The sequence below is a fragment of the Eleginops maclovinus genome, chromosome 19 (genome assembly GCF_036324505.1).
Source record: "Eleginops maclovinus isolate JMC-PN-2008 ecotype Puerto Natales chromosome 19, JC_Emac_rtc_rv5, whole genome shotgun sequence".
NCBI lineage: Eukaryota > Metazoa > Chordata > Actinopteri > Perciformes > Eleginopidae > Eleginops > Eleginops maclovinus.
The window spans coordinates 16,074,826-16,091,112 of NC_086367.1; the positions used below are offsets into that span (position 1 = coordinate 16,074,826).

General features: G+C 38.8%; 2 protein-coding genes across 2 annotated transcripts; both read left to right on the forward strand.

The window, feature by feature from the left end:
* The first annotated feature begins 10,429 nt into the window (after window positions 1-10,429).
* On the forward strand, window positions 10,430-13,289 carry bdkrb2 (bradykinin receptor B2). Its single transcript, XM_063907994.1, has 2 exons — window positions 10,430-10,593; window positions 11,929-13,289. The coding sequence occupies exons 1-2, from the start codon at window positions 10,574-10,576 to the stop codon at window positions 12,968-12,970; spliced, it is 1,062 nt and encodes a 353-aa protein (XP_063764064.1). The 5' UTR covers window positions 10,430-10,573; the 3' UTR covers window positions 12,971-13,289.
* Window positions 13,290-13,527: 238 nt separating this feature from the next.
* LOC134880948 (B2 bradykinin receptor-like) lies at window positions 13,528-15,847 on the forward strand. The gene has a single exon (XM_063907995.1). It carries the CDS (start codon window positions 14,402-14,404, stop codon window positions 15,428-15,430), a length of 1,029 nt encoding a protein of 342 aa, XP_063764065.1. The 5' UTR covers window positions 13,528-14,401; the 3' UTR covers window positions 15,431-15,847.
* Window positions 15,848-16,287: the final 440 nt, after the last annotated feature.

Consider the following 16,287-nt stretch of genomic DNA (forward strand, 5'->3'; position numbering starts at 1 on the left):
CTCCTTCAAGTTTCGGATCCACTGCCATTCAAAATGACTGGAGGAATGATAAAGTAATCCAACATTTATATGATGTGATCCGTGACTTGATCCGCAGCATCAGAGGTGCTTTTATAACAGAAACAATCATATCCAGAATGGCTCACTCTAATCAGTCAGTGACTGCAAATGTCACCCTGGGGAGAAGTAATGTCAAAAACATTTAGAAAGCTCATTCATAATTCCCTTAAACTGTACTGCTTAACCTTTTACACCACCTTACAGACTGAATCAGCCCTTTCAACACTGGAAAAAAAAAGGCAGCTTAATCTTTTAAGTGCCACAAATTTCCATCCTCCATTCTGATCCTCCCCGCAGACGAGATATACAGTAGCTGTGCAAGAAGACAGCTCAACACGAACATCTAACAACCTTTACATTGTGTTTGCTTTTCTTGTTTCTTTTCTCATATTCCAATCATGGGACTCAATTGGCAGAAGAATATACAAGTCTACAGGGCCTTGCCACAGTCCCCTGCTCCTTTAGTTATGGGAGTCTCAATGAATCCCTCAGGAAGAGAAAGATGAAATAGATAACGATTGACCTTGCCTTGGCTAATCTATGCTAATGCATGGTAATTATTAGATTTCATTTATAAGGTCTGCACGAGATGAAGCCAGTTTTGCCTGTGAATAATAGATAGTGTCATTAATTTAAAGCCAGGAAGAGATTAATCAATCTGAAAAGTATGAAGAAATGAGGGGGAGGGACAGGGTAAGGAACAGGAGAATGTAAGGAAAGGTTGTCTCTCCTCCTCTGTTGCCCTCGAGTCTTGCAGGATGTAACACTTCTAACTCCTAACTCCTGTCCAGCCGAGAGTGACAGCTTGGTGATGAGGTGCAGGGTATGCTAATATATGCCAAGCCGCTTAGACACATCTTGTCAAACTGTCACTACAGAGACACATGAGAACATACAGTATGGTTCTATACTTATCCTGTGCCTAGACAAAGGCTTCAAATTAACATCTACAGTATATAATGTGTCACATAAATATGTCCATAACAGCTCGTTGCTGTTTGTGACAAAGCGCTGCATCAGTAAATTGAGAGGGAGGAGAGGATGTGTGTTACAGCGTGCAAGCTCACAGTCTGTGGGTGTGTGAGAAAGTGAGTGATACTGGAGCCTCTCAATATCATCAACAGAATCATGCAGGAAAATACACAAAATACACAACATTATTTTAGCTTTTTGTATACTTATTAGTTTCAATTTGACAATTTTTTTTGTGTAACCAACTTTGGAGACAATTTTCTCAACCACCTCATGAGAGGACATGAACTTAACCATCATTCATTTAAAATTCAGAACGCCAGATCACCAGAGCAGCTCTATCAATGAATGGTTGGTAAATGTACAAAGATTTCTTGATCAATAATCAAAACAGTTATATTTACAGTATAAGAAATATGTTTTCACAGGAGACGTCATAATTGGAAAAACATAATAGCTTGGTATAAACCATGATTAGATGTCTGTACAGTGTTTATAAATGCTAAAGTATGGGTTAGGTTACATTCAATTGGTGCAGATGCCGTTTTGAGAAGGTGTTAGTCTGCAGCCAATCATATGCATGCATAAAGATGTTTTTTAGGTGCCAGTATGGCTGAGGGGAAATCTTTCCTACTCTGTATTTTGGGCGCTTCAAACTTTTCCCACATTCTTAGATACTATGCAATCGTTTTAGCATGGGAACCTGACAGAGCTACTTACAGTGCAGTTTCAAAATTTAAAAAAACTGGACCAGACTCTGGAAAGTTGGCAAAGGATCTTCAGGCCTTAACATGATTTGAGAGTTTTCTAACTTCTGCACCTCACCTGATGCATTAGTCACAGAGTATTATTTTTTTTAAATGATGTTCCCAGCAGTCAGCGCATCATGATATGGGATTGATTGTGCAGCAGGGACCTGGGGTCAAAAGTGTAATGGCTGTCCCCAGGTTAGTGAGCTAATAGCAGCAGACCACAACAGAGGGAGGATAATAGGGATTCATTAGTTTGCTTCAAGTTGAATAATTTGGTTGTCTGACTCATGGGATTAGGTAATCGGATCACTAATGGGCTTTTGCTCACAGTGTTTCCTGTTGAAGGTTACTTTCCAAGAATAGGAAAGATCATAACAGCCTCCCACTTCTTTATGACACAATCTCTGATCAAAAGAGGCATTGGTTTGGCACGAGTAATCAGAGCGTAACGTGAATTATGCTGTGTTTGCATCATCTGTAATCGACTGTAACATTACAATGATAGATGTTTTTGATGGTAACTGCTTGAGTGCACAAGCAGGATGGAGTTTCATTCCTTGATCTGATTCGATGAAGACTTGAGGTACTGACAGCTGTCAACACACTAACAGAGATTTTTACAGAGACTTCACCAGCTGGCATTGTTTGCCTCGTGGTAACATACAAGCGGGAGAACGGATAGTTATACAAATTATTTTAGGTGGGCTGCTACCATGGCAACAGCAGGCTATAATGGATTTGGACAGCACCTTTGGCTTGTGGCAACCATTCCTGGTCATTAATTCAGCTTGCGTCTTTCTTTGGTTTTTCTTCTTTCAACCTTTTATTTGTCACGCACAAAGACACCCTTTAATGAGGCTGGTCATTACAGATACTTGTCAATACAGCTAATTACTTTTGATGAGGGGCTCACCTTCTGCTCCGACGAAGCAGAACGATTAAACAAGATAATAAACCCTGTGAGTTGTTAACTGATGATGTGCATCCTCAGTAAGATTTAATTTGTTAATTGCTCTCCAATACAGAGTCATAATTGAAATAATTGCTTCCCCGCTGATTTATTAAGTCTAGTTGCCATTTGTTTGGACAGAAGCAGCAGCCGAAATGTAGGAGTAATAATATCTATTTCACTGCTGCATTACGTTTTCCATTCTAGCTTCAATTGCATGGGATCGTAAATAGTGTGGCAAGTTTTGCTGAGAACATAGAGTCTTTATTGCAATCCCAAGGGCTCCACCACCCTCTGATGCTACAGCAGTCTCAGTGAAAATGCTTCATTATTGTTACTCCATGATGGGAGCTCAGCATCACCCGCCATCCAAGGCACCCTATTCTCTTGATTTAGTATCGCTCTCTCTCTCTCTCTCTCTGTCTCTCTCTCTCTCTCTCTCTCTCTCTCTCTCTCTCTCTCTCTCTCTCTCTCTCTCTCTCTCTCTCTCTCTCTCTCTCTCATGGAAGAAGGACAGTGTATCTCTCTCGTTCTGAAAACAACCTTAGAAACAATTTATGAAGAAACTGCCATTTTAACAAGATGGCTATAGCCCTGCCCACCTGTGCCCTTAGCAAAGTCTCTACCATAAAGTGTAAAACTGTTGCAATCCGGCTGCCAAGAGCAAATAGCTTGATCCAGGATGCCACGATGGATCCAGGTCACTGAAACAGTTTCTGACGCCTTATTCTCTGATGCGTTTGGTCCAGCAGGTCTGGCAGGATACCCAGAAGATTCAGTGGGCATCTCAAGGTTTGCTAACCTTTTTCTAATCCCCATGCTTCAATAAATAATATAACATCAATCCAGTCATCAGTTTTTACTAAAAGAAATTAAAACCTTCAACCTTTTGTTTGTGGTAAAGATGGGGATGAGGATGAAGTCAGGGGTAAGTCAGTACGATGTCCAGACAAAGTTTCATGCTCAATCAACGACCTGGACAGGAAGTACTGGAGGATTTCTAGAGATAAGATGCCAATACCTCAGAAAACCACAGCCAAAACTCTGTCACTATAATAAAAATGAATATCAGCATGCCGATTATGCAGGCTGTCACCATGGAGACTGACATGTATCACTCCAGCTGCCTGATTGGCAGTCACAGTTGAGTCTCCCTTACCCGGTTGCTGGCCAAAATTAAAGTGGAAACCACAGCGGGTGGGGGTATTGAGGGATCCATTGAACACGGAGTGAGTTAAGTAAAGAGACAGATAGACGGATGCAGTGACTAACAGGAAATGACAGGATGATTTAGAAGAGCAACAAAGTTATAAAATAGGAAAGGAAAGGATTGGGATTAACAATGAAAACCTCAGGTCCAGTTCCCTGTTTTGTAAATTATGCGTGACAGGTGTTCTCTCAGAGCAGATCAGAGATTGATCGAACCTTGTCATCTCTGAATCACTCTGAAACATCGGCAAGTGTGCCAAGGCAACTCTTTCCTGCAATTTGTATTCCTACCTTGTAATTTATGTTTCATGAGAACTGAAAGGTTATTTCAGTGCAACTTAAAGTCAGCAAATTGTTTAAGGGATTCTTCTCAATTAAAGTGTTACTAGAATAGTAAAGTGGAAACATATTTGGGACAAAGGACAGTCATTGACTATCCCAACGTTAACCTAATGTCATGAGGAGTCCAAGTTAAAAGTAAAAGTCTTTCTTTCAAATGAAGTAAAGGTTCACAAGTATAATAACCACAACTGAGCTTCAAAGGTATCTGTTGTAAAGAATAGCCCATGTCAGTGTTTGAATATTATATTTTCTCAGTGGTGGATAGGAAATGTACCTAAGTAAAAAACTTAAGTACATTTTGAGGTGATGTTTACTTCTACTGTACGACAAATCAGAGGGAATAATTGTACTATAATTACGAAGTTACAAAAAAGCAGTTTGGTACAACACTTGAGTCAATTTACTTGAATAACTGCTTAATATTATGGTGTATTTTAGCATATTTTATGCAGATCAGATAAGGTAACTTTTGGTCAAAAATCAGCAAGGTCACATCCTCACAAACCTCAAATTTCAGTATCAGAAAAATGACAGATCTTATGACACTCACATGGACATAATGTGTGTGCTAAGTCTTCAATAGTTATTTTCATACATGTTGTATTGGTCCTGTGTTGAAAAAAAGTGGAGGGCTGACAGTCTGCACACTAAGTATGTTGTCTATATATTTCCAAGGCTCACAACACTTTATAATTCGTCCAGTAGAGGGCTCTATGTCAATAATATTTTCAGACGCTACATCAAGGATGATGAGGGTAAACATTATTTACAGTGCATAAGAAACTGTTAACTGTGCCAGAATTGTATTTTAAATATACTCACACTTGTGTCTGATGGCGTAACTAACACAATTAATGCTTTAAATCAAATAGTATAGATTTGTGTCAAATAGTACTTAAATGTGCAACAGTATGCTTTGACTGTTGTTTTTATATTTAAACTACGTTGTATACCTAAGGATCCATGGAGTATATGTGTTTTAGTAGAATAGATCCTTTCTTTGTTGCAGGGATATTGCACAGACATTGCTTTGTTAAGATAATATGGGTGATTTATCAGTTCATGATGTTCATTGAGCTGTGTGTTGCGCCAGCTGGAAGGAACAAGTTGAAGGAAATGGATTACGTGTGTGGTGTGAGGGACATGTGGGCATTTCTTTCCCTACCTATCTCAGCCTATACAGCCTTTTATTTGGACATAAAATGTAATTCAAATACATTGTTATTCAATTGATGTGTTTTAACAACATATAATGACTTTGTATCTAGAAGCAAATCAATTAAATTAAGGTTTAAAAATGTTTGAAAACACATGTCTCTATGTTTTCAAAAAGGTTTTCTTTTTAGATTGAAGATGTTTCAAGCAGGAGACACAATTGTGATGTGTCGAAGCAATCCTCTTTTTAAGTATCACTGTACTGTCAAAAGTAATGCAGTCTCATAAGCAGTCTTCTGTTTTGCCCCTCTGAGGCAAACATTTGTAGTCTGTCAGTAGGCATCAGAGTGAAAAGACATGATATTTTAGAGCTGTCTGTGTGTGTCTGTCTGTCACATTGCATTTCATTTAATTGAGCTGACATCTTGTATTACAAATAGCTTCTATTGTGCTTTTTTATGCAGCATTTGGACTGATGCATAGACCAGATTGGAAACAACTCTAATTTCTCAATATCACTCACAGATGTGGAAAAAGTTTATCCTCACTTAGAAGTTGTGTAGTCCAATAAAATCATTCAGAGTCATAACCACAACCAACCACTCTACTGGAGCCATAATAATCAAATATTCATTCCCAATCAAGTGGCTTTCTCGCACTTAGTGTCCCTCAGTCAGTTCCTCTATAAACTACTTCATTATTCTCCCAACTCTCAGCTCGGTCATTGCTGACAAACATGTTTAGTTTACCATAAATGGTAGATTTTCTGGCATTGCTCAAGTATTTTTTCTATTCGTTCTGACGTTCGTATCACAGAATGAAAACAAGACTAAGTCAGACAACCGATGTTTGGACTGCACCCACCTGATGTTTATAACATCTGGTTTCTTAATGTTGAGGGATTTGAAATTGAATCCCTTTTTATTAACTTCCAATATGATGTGTTGATTTTAGGTTGCATTTATTTCAAAGAAAGATTGAAATAATACATCAACCATTTGGAATCTAAGATATGAAAATATGAATGTAGACACAGATCACTATCCAAATCCTGTCTCAGCCTGTTAAAAGTCCCTGTCTGTATAACAGTAAGTGAAGCAATCTTGGTTGGGCTGTGTATTTTATGCCAGGAAAATGTGAGCAGTCAGACACACATTATTAGAAGCAGGAGTTGAATTGTACTTTTTGTTTTAAATGGCTGATTGTTCAATGGCTGGCTGCATTAGTGTATTAGTGGTTTCAGACATGAGCCTAGCCCGCCCGGGTCCACTCCCAGCATCAGTCCCTGGAGTTGGTACGATTCCATCTCTTATGAGGTCTCATTCCCTCCCCGTTTAAAGGCCCCGATTGTAGCTGACAGCTGTGAAAACAATATATATACACTACACAACGAGGGCTGGCTTTAAATCAGTGAGGAGTTATGAAAGAGGGAACGGGGGCGGAATCAGCTCCATGTTATGGAGCTCACAGCCTGGAAAAAACCTTAAGCAGACAGGCAGAAGGAGACAGGAAATGAGCTGAGTATTTTCTTTTAGAGGAGCATGAGCATGGCCGCCCCCTCGTCCAGACATTAGTTTTATACCTCATTACACACTACTGAGACATAACTAACAGCAGCGGACAGACTTGTAGTCTGTTGTCAAGATACTCAAGAACCTTTCAGTTTTGTATAATAAATTACTTTAGAGTCTACTCTGAAACAGTTATTTATTGGGAGAATATATTGAGTGTGTCTATATAAAGGATTAGCACAGGGTGGAGGCTTAAATTACTAATATTAGGCTTACGTTTAAGGCTGTTATATCTAATAAATGAGATATGTGGACATTGTGCCAAAGGGCCCACTAACTTTACAAAATCGCCTCACTTTTTACACGCAATTACGTTTTTATTTGCTAAGGTTTAAGATGGCGTGTTTCGTGGTGATCATCATCACAAGCCAAAGAGCAAAGACAGAACAGAACAGAACATTCTCTAAAAAACTAAACAATGAATAAAATGTTGTTGCGGGACATTTTATAGAGGGGTTTATCTCTTTTTCCCTGGAAGTTTGTACAATTACCTTTGTGAATAATTGCAAGCAGTACCAAAAGGAACTCATTTTGATAATTATCTTTAGTTGAAATAGTTTCAACCTGGTCGAAAAGAATTCAGCCAAATGCTGTCATAGCGATTCACATATCAATACATATCCACATATTTAGCATCTAAGGTATAGAGAAACATATTGAATCAAAGGAACATACAAATCAATACAAAATCACAAAACATGTCACAAAAAGCTTTCATGTTTAGAAGAAGAAGAAGAAGAAGACATACTTTATTAATCCCTTACAGGGAAATTGCTTTCTCTACTCTGTTGTGTTGACACACATTAAACACACAGAGGATATACATGCACACACAACCACATGCAGAGGAGAGGTGGCAGAGCAGGGAGGCAGCCAGGTACCCGGCGCCAAGGGAGCAGATAGAGGTTAGGTTACTTGCTCAAGGGCACCTTGGCAGTGGCCTAGGAGGAGAACTGGCACCTTTCCAGCTACCGGCTCACTCCATATTTTATTTATTTTTTTTGGTCCGATCGGGACGTGAACCGGCGACCCTTCGGTCCCAAGACCAAGTCCCTACTGACTGAGCCACTGCCGACCCCCTAATTTATTTTTGAATCAAGGTTTTTTATTATCTTGGGATATGCAGTGATATGGGAAATAGATTGCGAATATTTTGTTTATTAAATGGGAAATGAGAGGCCCAGAAAAAACATTTTTCCATGTCTCTCTATATAAACACAAACATAGCTTTATTGATTAAAGCTATTCATGTCAATATGTCTAGATTAGGACATTGACAGTCTTGAACAACCACCACAAAAAAGCAATACAGAGACAGAACAACATTCAGAAAGAAAACATGACCAAACCTGAGCTTATTGGAAAGAGGAAGCCTGAGAGTCAGCACCTAAAATAACAATTGATATCAATGTAGATATTAAAACATCTATCATATCAACCCTGGTCATTTAAAGACTTCCATTGTTTGGAGCATGGGTGTTGCATAACAACACTTGTACTTGTGTTTGGACATCCAATTTCCATCTATTGTATTTTATTCCAAGGAAATGTATTGTCCAAGAGTCATGAGTGGGAAGTCAATAATGCACAGCACTGTCAGAATTACACAGACAAAATCCATTAAACAAGTGTATAAAAACATCTGTCCAGTGATACATAGGATTTTGACTCTTATTATATCTAAAAAGAGGAAACGGGAGCAAGACAAAATGAGGAAACAATATCTCTGTTGAAACACCAGGAAGTCTCATGACTGTGCTGTTATTAGATTCTATGTTTGACAGCCTAAGCTGTCTTGGAAAACTAATGGTGGGTGAGAGAACGATGTCAGAATGGCGCCAGCAACAACTGGATTCTGCTTCAGCCGCTGCCAAAGCTATGGGCTCCCCTCTTACTGGAGGTCACTTCAAGGTTATCAGTCACATTTTCCTTTCACTCAAACACAGTTAAGGGTCCATGTGTCTTAATAACAGTTACACTTACATTACGGAAAAGCATGAAGGTCTTCTTCCATGTCTGTGTGTTTTAAGGACCAACAGGAAGAGGCATAACTGAATCATTATCATTGCAACATTTCTTTTTTGCATGACCAGTCATGGTCATGCATTTACTGCACGCTAATCATATGAATGTGACACAACAGATCAGTTTTCACACATTATTGGCTACCTTTAATCCCCATTATCTATTCTAATCAATGCTAACTTGAAAATGGCCTTTGGGTTAAAATGAATTCTCCCTATTTAGCTGCACTGTGAGATCTTAATGTCCCTCAAATGGCCATGTTGTTTTTCCCAAATGCTGGCTCTGAGATAGATGAAGATGTCAGCCCTCAGATACAAGCTGATAATCACAGGCTTGATGATTGAGTCAACAGTCAATCTTCCTGCACACACACATACACACGCAGCATAGAAAATCGAATCAGTCAATTATACATGTAGTTTAGTAAGGGGTCAATATTACATAACATAACGGAACGGACTGGGTCCTCCAGGGTCTAGAAGTAGACAACAAACGGGAAAACTTGCTTTTTTGGATTGTGCAACTTTCCTATTCACCCTTTTGTACCCAATGCCTAACACCGCTGATTAAAGCAATAGAAGAGCATGTGGAAAAAAATCCTAAACCACAATGGCAGCCATTATAAGTCCTACCCTGTTGTTTTGGTTAAGTCAACCCTTTGGCAACTAAAATCACTTTCTCATGCCAAACTTGCAATGTGCAGGGCAAGGGCAAGCGGACACATGAGGGGAAATGTTGGCCATGGTTTTCAAGTGTTTTGTAGAAGCCTAATGCTTAACCTGGGAGGGGAGCTTGAAAGGGTTGACATGATCATGGTCTAGAAGCACGGTTCAGTGCACATTATTTTCATTGTTTATCACCATTATAACATTTGTTTCTTGACACAATTATCTGTTCTTGAAAATGACTTTAATGAAATACAACAAACAAATATATTATATAAATAACAACAGTAACCATAAAGCCTATCATTACGCCTTTCTAAAGCCATTAAAAACGTTCAAACCAACCTGTAATAATGGTCTTGCAACAAACGCAATGCAGTGCAGGTTCTGGATTCACAGTAATCAGTGCATGAACATATTAATTCAAAGGCTTTCATCATAGTCCAAGCAAAAACAAATTGGACTTTGATGCTGAGAGAATAACACCACCATGATCACAAGTGAAATGTCTATGCAATGGATTTTGGTGTATATACTGAAATTTTCAAATATCCTCCTACTTTGAAAGTTTAACTTCCAGCTCAAGTGGTTACAGGAACTAAAAAATATTTATACAATGAAAAACATCAAGCAATAATAAAAAAAAACGAACTAGACGTGCCGGATGACTAACACACAGACATGCTGTATGTGATGACGAGGGCAGGAGACAAACAGGAGAGAGAGAAAGCAGACTGAAGTTGGCTGACATCCTTTTAATTACAGTTTTCTATAAGAGAGCGAGTCAGTCACAGACAGAGGAGGATAAGGGAGGGTTACTGGAGCAGTAGCGGCATCTGGAAGTTTCATATCTGGACTTAAGACTCAGGAGCAATGACTTTTCAACCGACAAGGTATTTATAACCTTTTTTAAGTTATATATTGTCAAATATATATAAACATTATCCTTTTTTCATGAAGATATCTACGTTTTCAATGTCAAACCACTGTAAAAGTTGTTTTGTGTTGACATTTTCGGATTTATTCTACTTCTTTATCAAGACTTGTTGAATAACAAAATATCTTGATACATAATGGTAAAAAATACAGGAAAATACATCCAAAACTCACTTAACGTCTCATTCATTTAGCTTACCTGGCAGTGAGCAGTAACCCCCCTCTCTTTTGGTTACAATTAGTTTATTTATATCTTTCTTTTCACTATGACGATACACTAAAAGTATCAATTTACAATGCGTTGATGGAAATGAAAATTGAATGAAGAGAAAAATGTATTGCATTGATTATCTGAGCTCGAATTTTGCCCTTAAGTTTAAAACGATATACTATAGAAAACATTTGAACATTTAACAAACATTTAACGACAAACATTTGGCGCTTTGCAAAAGTTGACTGGACATGCCACAGAGCTAGTACCTTCTACATACTGTTCAGTAATCAAAACAATAAAAACAATCGTGGAAAAAAAAAATGTAGACCTACGATCTGAAATTGTAGCTCTATTTTGATTGATTTTCAATAATGGTACAAACTATTTCATGTGAGTATCATTAAAAAAACAGTTGACTTTGATGTAAAGGTTCAGTGCAAAACAGACTCCCAGATGACAAAGATGATAGCCTATCTCATATTGTGCAGAGCAAAGTAAAATTACCCCCGGGGGAAATTAGGATGAACAGAGCCCAGCATGTTGCTCATTATTTGAACATGGTGACCATTGTACTACGCAATTTAGATGCAAAAACAATGAAGATACTAATCGATTGATGGGTGGCTGCAGGACTGCTGATGGAGCATTTACAGATTACAATGCAGTGATTAGTAGTTCTACCAGCAGTTAGATGTATAGTGAGGGGATGGATATTTAAAAATCGTGCTCTGTGTTATGATTAAGTTGGAAGAGATCTAAGAGCTCAGCGGTGTCTTTCATATTTCAGTGGTTGTTTATATTATTTTTGTGTCGTACAATGCCCACACAGCTTGGAAGTAATGAAGCTCAAGGGATGACCCTATGACCATTTCCCAACAAACAAATCATACAGCGAATGTTGTTACCTTTGGACCGTTAATTCCCACGGCATTCAGTCTTTTCTCTAAGATAGTCTCACTAGCTACATATTTACTGTCATGACAGAAGTATTGATCATCGCATCGAACTCCAAAAATTGTATTTAAGACATCTAAACATTTGTATTAATAACAATGTTTAATTGCGTTTTTTTCCACAGCGTCCCATTCCTCAGCACCACAGCTTTCAATGGAGACCAAAACAACACCAATGTCACAGAATGTCCTCAACTGTACGACTGGGAGTGGCTCCACACCAGCCAGCCGGTGTATATCCTCATTATCACTGTGCTGGGGATTGTGTTCAACGTGTTTGTCCTGGGGGTTTTCTGCTTCCACAAGAAGGCCTGCACCGTGGCTGAGATCTACCTGAGCAACCTGGCGGCTGCTGACCTTGTCCTGGTGTCCTGTTTGCCCTTTTGGGCTGTTTACATATCCAATGGTTTCAATTGGCCTTTTGGTCTGTTCATGTGCAAAGTTGTCAACCTGGGCATTAAGATAAACGCCTACAGCAGCATCTACTTCCTCGTTTTGATTAGCATAGATCGCTATGTGGCACTTGTTCATACAATGTCCCATGCCAGAATGCGTCGGCCAAAATATGCCAAACTGGGCTGTCTGCTGATGTGGGGTTTTAGCTTGCTTTTGAGTGTACCCACAATTGTCTTTAGGAAAGTGAAATATTTCCCTGAGTATAATGCAAATGCATGTTTTCTGGAATACCCAAATATGACTGCAGGGCTGTTCTTTGATGGGATTTTGATAGTATTTAGCTTCATCATCCCCATTTTGTTTATCTTGTTCTGTACTATCAAAATTATTCAGGCTTTAAAGATCCAGGCAATAGAGAGGCTCAATGCTCAGAACACGGAGCAGAAGGCCACCAATTTGATGCTGGCCGTCCTCCTGGCATTCCTCATCTGCTGGGTGCCATTTCACTTGGTCACCACACTAGATGTTCTCTTAAGAGCTGAAATCCTCGGAGGATGTCACCTTGAGGCTGTCCTAGAAATCTGCAATCAGATCTCCACCTATTTAGCCTTCTTCAACAGTGTTTTCAACCCTATTCTGTATGTCATTGTAGGAAAGAACTTCCGTAAAAAAGTCTGTGAACTCTTCCAGCATTGGAGAATCAGAAAAAGACCCAACTCTGACTCCTCACGTTCATCAAACCTTTCCGCTACACTGAAGACATTGGTGTAAAATACTACATTCAAAATCACTGTACTACATAAAAAGAAATGGAGTTATATGTGCATGGACATAAAAGGTCTTAAATTAATTGTTTTTTCAATTTATAACAGTTGAACTACAAGAATTAAACTTCAGCTTGTTTGAAAACATTCACAAACATCTGTATCTTAAACATATGATATATATCAGCCTGGAGCTGTAAAATGATTTATTTTACATACAGTTAACATATCTTGTCTTGTATATATAATAACCACAAATGATAATAGTACCAGTATTTGTGTTCTCCTGAATATAAAATGTCCAGATAAAAATACATGTTGTTTTACAGATGTCTCGTAAATCATTATAATATATTTAGAAGTTGATTCGAGCACATGAACCAGAGAGAACCAACAACTGCTTGCTAAGTATTTTCTGGTGTGTCTGACTCATTGTCTGCAGAGTTTAAAACAGTATCATGTCAAAGAGTTGCCGGTGCTGATACACAAAAATTCCTCTTTTTGTTGGCTGTATGGACTTCGCTTGTCTTATTTCACTTTCTTACCACACAACCATTTAATTGGCCAATGTTGACTCATTGTGGGTTGTGGGCAAGGGTACACCCCTACTTGTTCCTTAAATTAAGGCATGTCTTGCCAAACAGGAAATCTGTGTTAGGACTCTGTTTTTACCACCATTGCCGGAGCTGGAAAATATTGTGAAACAGAAAAATGCAGGCAGACAAAGTTATCTCAAAATAGAAAAGATACATGCAAAAATACACTGTTTGAAGTATTTCTTTCAGCCTTTCTGGACTTTGGCAATTTGTCTTGGTTGCTTGATTGCATCCTTTCAAGGTAATAAAACTCAACTGTATAATGCTTAAAGGTGAGGGAAAACTTTGAAGGTAGTACGTACTCCGTCAGTAGCATACCATGGTAGTTGACACTGTTCCCTCAAATGTCAGCCTGCCATTTAACCTCCAGCAAGAGGCTTGAAGCTTAGGTGCTGTGTCCCAAAATGTGTATATACTCTTCTGAAAAATGGGATAACACATTAGTTTAGTTAAGCATATATTCCCTTAGACAAAATCTGAACAGATGTCAGTTAAATTCACATTGTTGTTATGCTGTATGTGTTTGTGACTGCATGCAGGAACGTATTACAGTGACGGTACAGTATCTGTTGCTAAGACATCCCTTTTTTATGATGGCATGAGCGTGCTGTGTGCTCTAACTGATAAACCACCATCAAAACACTTACAGTCCATTAAATCTATAATTCCTTCTCACCTTGGAACTATCATTATGATGTGAAAGCAACAACAGAAAAATGTTTACCTATGTTGACACAGTTGAAAGGTTTATACTTGTATGTTCACTCAAACTGCAGCCTCTTTATCTTACTCTTAAATCGCTGTTACTGTGGAACAGCCTTTCACATTGAGCCACAGTACTTATGGAGACTGAGACGAGAGAGGAGCTTGTCTGCAACCACACGGATGCATGGGACTGGGTTTACACCATGCAGCCTGCCTACATGTCCATCATCTTCCTCTTTGGAGTGATCGGGAACTCCTTTGTGCTATGTGTATTCTGTCTCCAGAAGCGACGCAGCACTGTGGCCGACATATACCTGAGCAACCTGGCAGCAGCTGATCTTCTCATGGTTTCCTGCCTGCCGTTCTGGGTAGCAACCGTTATCAACAAGTTCCACTGGAGGTTTGGGGAGTCGATGTGCCAGCTTATCAACATTGTCATTGGGATGAATTATTATTGCAGTGTGCTGTTCCTTACACTTGTGAGTGTGGACAGGTACCTGGCACTTACTAGACCCCTAACCCATGGGAGAGAGAGACGGGCCTTCTGGGCACATGGGATTTGCTTCACTATCTGGATTGCTGGGATCTTGCTCAGCTTCCCTGCTGTCTTCTTTCGCTCCGTACAGTTTTTCCCTCATCTGGGTGTTGAAGCATGCTACCTAGAATATCCACATGAAGGCTGGAGACTGCGCTACAATGTGACTGTCAGCACTGTGGGCTTCCTTATCCCCGTTCCTATTGTTTCCTTCTGCAGTTACCACATCACTAAAGTCCTTCGCAACAGCCAGAAGCTGAGGAAAGGAAGCAGAGGCAGTGTGGAAAGCAAGGCCGCATATCTTGTTCTTGTTGTTCTGGCTATGTTTATTCTCTGTTGGCTGCCCTACCAGGTTTTGATTTTCTTGGACACCTTGGATCATTATGAAGTCGTCTATGGATGTACTTGGGCGTACGTGCTGGACATTGGAAACCAGTTGGCTACTTACCTTGGTTACAGTAACAGCTCATTAAATCCTTTCCTGTATGTGATTGTGGGAAAGCACTTTAAGCAGAGGGCAAGGGAAGTGTTTAGACTGATGCTGTGCAGGAGTAAAAGGCAGTGTGGGAAGTCCGGTCGCTCCAATGCCAATCTCAACTCAACCAGACAAACTGAGAGTACTAAATTCTAAATAGAATTAAATGAAGTAAAAAAAAAAACAATCATAAATTCACAGCCATTTAAAAGCCATATTTGGACATTTTGTGTAATACTTGTGAGGTGACAAAATGTGCATACCAGTACCTCTAATTATCATTATACCCATGTTTGATACAAAAACTCTAAAACCATACTTTCAGTTTCAGCACTTGGGAATTTAATAACTGAGATCATGTGATGACACGTGATATTAGACGACCACTTTTAAGGCTTTTTAAAAATGTATTGGCAGTCTAGCTGATGCAACAAATATTAAGAGATATACATCTATCATGTCTGTATTTTGTCCTGCCACTGTGCTATACATGTACGAATAAAATATATGTTTTCTTTCTGTACTATCGATATAACATAAATGATAGTGTGTATCATCCACAAAACATTGGAATTCCAGATAATTTGAATGTTTTTCAAGATAATTAAACTATGTATTGAGTCTTTCTTGTCTTCAATAAAGTATCATCTATCATCATTCGAAGCAACATTTGTTTTTGTTTTGATAATAATGAACTATGACAATGAGCCAGATTTCCTTTCGAAATGTGTTTCTTGACTGCATGACTCAAGCTTGGTGTTATCATTTTGACCATAAAAACGTTTGCTGCAGCCTCTTTCTCATTTTTAGATGACACTTCCCACTTCATACTGACAAAAACAATCTTTATATGTTGTTTTCCGTCTCAGTTTGTTTGGTATTTGATGTTAAGTCATATCAAATTGTCATTATTTCCATTTTAATCAGATTGAGTTAGAGTGACATTTAGAATAGATTAGAACAGGATAACATGACAGTACAAGGATCAATAGGAACATAGACACTATATCTTT